Source organism: Marmota marmota, unplaced genomic scaffold (assembly GCF_001458135.2).
Source record: "Marmota marmota marmota unplaced genomic scaffold, marMar, whole genome shotgun sequence".
Classification (NCBI taxonomy): domain Eukaryota; kingdom Metazoa; phylum Chordata; class Mammalia; order Rodentia; family Sciuridae; genus Marmota; species Marmota marmota.
The window spans coordinates 32705356-32712222 of NW_026000016.1; the positions used below are offsets into that span (position 1 = coordinate 32705356).

Genomic DNA, 6867 nt, shown 5'->3' on the forward strand with positions numbered 1-6867 from the left:
CATTAAAAAAAAAAAAAAAAAAAAGAAACAAATAAATAACTTCTTAAGCCTTGTAAAAATACTGAATGATAAAACATTATTGCTACATCCCTCTTGGAAAGCAGGTCACCTAATAATTATCTAAGTTTATATAAAGACAGTGAGGAAAGGGCTCATTTTAAGGATAGTATCACACTAAGTCATCTTTTAAGCAGCTTAATAACAGTGCTATATAAAATACCAAGAGGATATTTTCTTGAGCACTTCTTTACTTCTTTTTCTTTGTGTATATCTATATTTTCCCCATATTTTGATGTATTTATTCCAAGAAAACTAGGAGAATAGAACTAAAATTGAAATATCCTAAATCACACTGTGGTAATTCTGATGTCTCAAAAACTCACAACACCATTTTAGCTACAAGTTCATCACGCTACATATCAGTTAACTCTCAAGGCCTATAAGTAATCTTGGAGAACAATATCACCCACAGTTCAGCTTCTCACAGTAAGGATGACAAGAGGATATGAGAATCATCTGGAAGCTTTCATGACCTTGTTTTCTGCCCAATGCCTCACCTCTACCCACAGCCCCTCGCAGTGGGGGATAAACATAATGTGTTCATAGAACAGTGATGAGAAGGCTTCATATTCCTCAAGTATGTTGGGGGAGGAAAAAAGTTGAGAACCTCAACAGTACGACAGAGGCAGCATGTATTACACTCTCAGAAGCAATACTGAATGATAATCATACTCATTTCTAACCTGCTAGTCTCAAATCTATCACTAGGCATTAATGGCTTGTGGAGCAATGATCCAAAATTTGCTCTATGTGGAAGGCCCTCCAATAATGACACTGGTAAACAACACTTAAAAGTGTCCTAACCGTTACACCCTGTTACAATTTTCCTTCAGGAAAGCTAAAAAACTGGCATTTTTGCCTACTGGAAAATGAAAGTCATCTTCAGCAGACTTAGTCCTAGCTCCTTATAAGGCTGAAGCAGGAGAATAACTTGAGCCCAGGAGTTCGAGACCAGCCTGGGCAACACAGGAAGACCCAATTGCATAAACAAACAAACACACAAATAGAATAGTCATGGGGACATTGACACATATTCATGGGTCAGATTTCTTTGAGAAGAAATCCCAGACATGCAGACACCCCAGAGAAGAAAATATATATATATATACTTTAAAAACATAGCACAGACAAAAAAGAAACAATTGATGGGTTCATTTGGTGTATATAGATAATTCCTTGACTTTAAAGTCAGGAAATAAAATCATTCAGTCAAAATTTAAAAAAAAAAATCATTCAGTCAAATAAGTTATTCAAATTGCAATGGTCAGGGCTGAGGTTGTAGCTCAGTGGTACAGCACGTGCCTAGCATGTGCAAGGCGCTGGGTTCCATTCTCAGCACCACGTATAAATAAATAAATAAAAGGTCCATTGACAACTAAAAAAAGTAAATATTAAAAAAATTTTTTTAATTAAAAAAATGCAAATAGTCATTACAGGGTTTGGAAAATATACACTAAACATAGGGGTTTTTCCATTCTAAGGGAAATGGAGGTAATGGGCAAACACACTTTGGACAAAAAGAACAACACTGGGACGAGAGACGGCACTGACAATTGAGCTTCCTGTGGGAAATATTTACCCTCTGGTTTCAAAGTGGTGAAAACCATGCATTCAAGGACTCAAAACATTCATTTTTTAAAGTACAACTATTCCTCTGGAAATTAAAAAGTGGAAGAGAGAATACTTTTCCCACATCATCTACAGGATCTTTTGGGGTGAATATATTATAAAATTCAGTTTCTTTAATATGTTAAAGTCATCCATCCTCCTTCACTGGGGTAATAACTTAGAGAACTAACTAAAATACTAAGTTTACTCACCTCTCATTTCTTCTGCAAAATTCTGGCTCTGATTTAAACTCGCTTTGACTTTCCTGAGTTCTTCCTCCAGGTGGCAGACTTCTCTGGCCCTTTGCTCAGACTGACTCTTAAGAAGGCCATTTTCCTTTTTCATTTCCTAAAATACACATTAAGTTGATTACAATCAAAACAAATGCTCAAACAAGTCATGACTTCTGCCTTCATAAGGGTCCTTAGCAGAACTGTTTGTATATCTCTCCCTTCAAGTACCTCATGAAGATAGACATTCTTCCTTGAATCAAATGTCATGAATTGAAATCAAAGCCAAACAGATGATAATCTTTTTCCTTAAAAAAAAAAAAAAAAAAATGTATCTCTTTGCACTGTCTTGTTGTGCTTATACCTGCTAAAGAGTTAGCTTACATGGAAAAATCTGTTTACAAGATCCTCAAGGACAAAAGTTCCAAGTTCTTATCAAATATATCTTTGCAAAGAGTTGATGCATTCCTAAAACAAATTATTCGCATGATAAATTTTTACTTTTCATTATAAAACCATCTAAAGGTTTATTGTTGGGGAATGTATTTATGAGTAAAATTACCTTCAAGAAACATTTTCATCAAGAAAATATACAATGTTCAAGATGCTGGGATGTAATTATGAGAAGAACAAATATAAATAATAATAATAATCACTGAATACCCACCAGAACGTGCCAAATACCAAAGAGACATTGAGTGTGGGTGAAAAAGCAAAGGTTGGGGAGTAGACGAATAATTAATTCCATATAGGAGAATTTGAGCTCTCACAATGAAAACAGATTCATTGGCTGTTTGATTAAATAAGTACCCATGCATCTGTGTGCAATAAGGTAGCAGAGATGCATACATATACAGTTCCAACCCATTATCTCGGGAGACCTCTGATCTTAAAAACTAAGCAATATTTACATGCCAAATGAAAGCATGATTACTCCTTAACCACATAGGACTCATATAATAAACATTATGAATACTCTATACCTACTTGAAACTTATCATAGTTTTTTATGCTGATAAGTATCTCAACCTATATTATGTACCACACTCTGGACCACATGGAATTAGCAGATATCATTATAAACTGACAGAACCAAGTGCCTCACATCTTTTGAGTGAGGAAAAAGGCTAATGTTTTTAAAAAACTGCCTTTCAAAAATACCTTTCTTGAGAAGCAGAGGGAAATTTCTGAATCTTAAAGAAACAATTAAGACCCATCCTCCAAAATCCTACAGCACCGTTTGAAAACAGATGGCCCTGGCAAAGCTGTGTTGGAAGACTGCCTTCAATTATCAGTCTGGTTACTACCAGCAGATGGGTACTGATGCAACAAAGCCAAATTCAAGAAGAGGGAGAATCTGGCTAGTAGAAAGTATTTGAAAACTTGCTGGCAGCTGCTCTGTTCATGTATATACATTCATTTCTTCATTAAAATGAGACAGAACCTGTTATCGGTATTATACTCCTGGTCTCCCACATCCTATTCCTGCCTTTCTTCCATGGCAAAACTCTCACTCTGTCAAATTAAGATATCAATCAGAACTAAAGGGCTGATTGTCCAGTGAACTCTAGACAGAGGCTAACTCACACCAGTCAGTGTTAAATTTTGCAAAGAAAGATCATGAAGGTGAAATAATGTTATTGATTTAAGTTAGCATCATTAAACCACAGAAAATGTAATCCCTTGTTTGTTCTTCAGGCTCAGTAAAATCTCCCAGTCAATGAGATCACAGATGGAAGTGCTCTGACAAGTGTAATGGAGCTTTATTATTATTTTTTTCTTTCCAAAGTTTAATTTGCAAGATCATGATCAATAGCAAATAAGTCAACTTTAAGACTAACTAGAACATAACTACCTGGGTTGACTTACCACTTTTATTTTACAGCCTAGAAAATATTCTTACCCTAAAAAATTAATCAAATCAAATCACATCTAATCTTTGGGGGACTGACAAAGCTGAGAAGACATCCCAACAGGAAGAAAGGTAAGAAAAAGGAGAAAATGGAGGGAAGGGACCAGCAAGGCAAGGGGTAATTTATGGTATGTGTCTGTTGATCTCCATTCTTCTCTGTCCATAACTGGAGACATTTAAGTGAATAGTAAGCTCAATGGAAAGATTTAGAGTGTCTTTCTCTATTCTGGCACTAGTTTCGTAAATATTTGTTTCTAATGAAAAAATGTTCAGCCAACCCTGGGACTCAGCAGGCTTATAATGCCACAGCTATGACCAACCCAAGAATTTTAAAAGGCCAGAATTTAGAAAACGAACATCTGAAAATGGATGTGCAGGCTGCCATCCATCAGCAATTAGTTTTCTGCGAGGCTACAGCCACTTAAGACTTGATTGGGTAGCTCATTACCAACAATGAGCTAAGCGTACAAGGATATATTCTCCTAGGCACCTTGTGCATCCTCACATGATTGCAAAATTGGGCACTACTCAGGAAAAACACGACAAAAATCCCTATAAGCAGGAGCCAGCATTAGAGCTTAGCAAGCAATTCCACCCAGATCAACTTTGGTTTAGGAGCAGCAAGGGAAGCATCACTTCCTAGGGCCAGACAAAACAAATTTCAGCTAGTGTGCAGTGTTTCATGATCCCATCCCTGAATATAGCTTAATATGTCCCCTGCCAGGGTGAAGTCTCTATGTGACTATGAAATGAAAGCAGAAGATGCGCTTTTCCCCTTCCACCTCATCATTCTTGCCTGCCAGACTGAGCTCCTTAGAGTATCTAGTATAATACAGATCCCTATGTTTGGAAAGGTCCCCAAGCAAGTGTTCCCTCATCTTGCCTGTCAAATGATGGGATTTTATTGCCAAACCCCAATGCAATGGGGGCTGGCACTGGGTTCCAGATAAGCAGTCCATCTAAACCCTCCACTCACTTTGATACTAAATGTTAACTTTACCCTTGGTTGGGCCATTAAATCACGTGTCCAGCACTGATAATTTCTCATTGTGAGCAGCATATTAGTTTACTAAACACGAACAAGGAAAATTTCAGTACAACTGTCACATTGTTTCAGCATCCAAAACCTATAAGCGTTTGCTAAACTTGTTTGTACTTACTTATAATTAGATATGGAAAGACACCCAGAGTGGTAGTATAATAGAACAGGCAAATTTTTAAATATGAAAAATCTCAAATGCACTGTCCCCTGGTCATGACCTTCTGTGCCTATAGGTGACAGCAAACAGTGTTAACATCAAAATGGCCCTAATAGATGTGAAGGCCAAAGCAATGAGCAGGTGGGTTACAATAATTTACTGAGCATTTTTGTGCTGGGCATGGAGCCAAGGATTTTATGTACAATATTTAATTTAATCATGAATATAGCCTTGAAAAGTGAAAGGTATTATTTGTCCCTCAGAAAAGCTAAGTCACCAACTCAAGGTTACAGAGAAGGTAAGTGGCAGAAAAGCAATGCAAATTCAGACCTCGCTCCCTCCAAAGACACCACCATTTATACCCCCAGTCCTACCACCACTTCTTTTTTTTTCTTTTTTGCAGTACCGAGGATTAAGCCTATGGATGCTCTACAACTGAACTATATCCCCAGTCTTTTTTGAGACAGGGGCTCGATAAATTGCCCAGACTGGCCTCCAACATGCAATCCTCCTGCATCAGCCTTGCTAGTCACTTGGACTATAGGTGTGCACTACTGCAACCAGCATCATACCATCACTCTTACTGATAAGTCACTTATCTGATCCCAATCCCAATTCAAAGGACAAGTGCCAGCTGACCCCTGTCAATTCATGATATTATTTTTGAAAGACACATGTGATCATATATATCAATTAAGAAAAACACTAAATTCATTCCCAGGCCCTGTGCTAGGTACTTTCCACACATGACTGACTACCCTTATGTGACAGAAATCAGTGAAATATAAGTGAAACATGATATGAATGTAACTGAGGATGGGGGAGTTCATTGGAGACAGCTCTACAAATGACAGCCAGACCCTGCAAAGATGCACAAGTCTTCAGAAACACCTGCATGATGACATCCAGCCCAGTACTATGACTCAGCCTCGCATGCCACTTGAAAAGTGTTTGGACTCTCTTGACCAGAAGATTGCTTTTACAAAATGTTTCCTCCGGGAAGCCAGAGGAGTCGCAGAAGAGTTTCTGGCTGAAAGAGAAGCTCACAGAGGGAAGAGTCGATGCCAGTCTGCCTGTGGAAATGTTAGCAGAAGCATCTGTTGGTTGCTCCCCACTGGCCAAAAGGCAAACATTTGTTTTGTTGCAACAAACACTTCCATTTGAAAAACCATCACTGGATGTGAAGTTCCTTCTTCTCGGGTTGCAGGAGGGAGGCCCACCTTTCCAGCAGTACTCCCCCTTCATAGCTACCTGCTGAAATAACCACTTCTTCACCATGACAGATGTTCTGATTTCACAACTGTGACACACTCTGCAAAGCCCTGGAGGAAAGTACACTTAGATTTTCATCACCTGTATAAGGAACTATGCTTTATAGAGAATTTTTTTCTTTAATCTTTATAATCTAAATACTGATCAGAGAACATTTAAATAAGCAGGAAAATATTCTTTCCTATTATGTCCCAGGGGAAAGAAACCTCCACTGAAGTTACAATACTGATTCTATTTTGCTGCTCCTCCTTCTGAAGTTACAATACTGATTCTATTCAAATTGTTTCAGTCTATTGCCTGTTTAAAGCCCTTTAAATAAAGTCTAGGACACTAAATAAATTCAGAAAGAAACCATGTATGCATGAACAAAATCTTATCAGTAGAAACACTGGGGTACTCCTGGCATCCACACCACCACCTAGAGACCCTTATCCACCATTCTGTAGGATAAACAGGAATCTCCAAAAACAATGTTTACCAGTGTTTGCACATGCTGAACACCAAGATTGGTGTTTAGTTTTGAAGACAGAGTAATAAAATACAATTGATAATGACTTTTTTTTTTTTTTTTTTTTTTTTTTTTTTT

The 6867-nt window shown here is 37.6% G+C and overlaps 1 protein-coding gene across 2 annotated transcripts in view; it reads right to left on the reverse strand.

Annotated features, from left to right (window-relative positions):
- Window positions 1–6867, reverse strand: part of Cenpf (centromere protein F) — a 51040-nt gene that overhangs the window by 18301 nt on the left and 25872 nt on the right. For both annotated transcript variants that reach the window (XM_048809388.1, XM_048809387.1), the window contains exon 11: window positions 1881–2016. In XM_048809388.1, the coding sequence (XP_048665345.1) occupies window positions 1881–2016 (136 nt within the window). The remainder of the gene's footprint in view (window positions 1–1880; window positions 2017–6867) is intronic.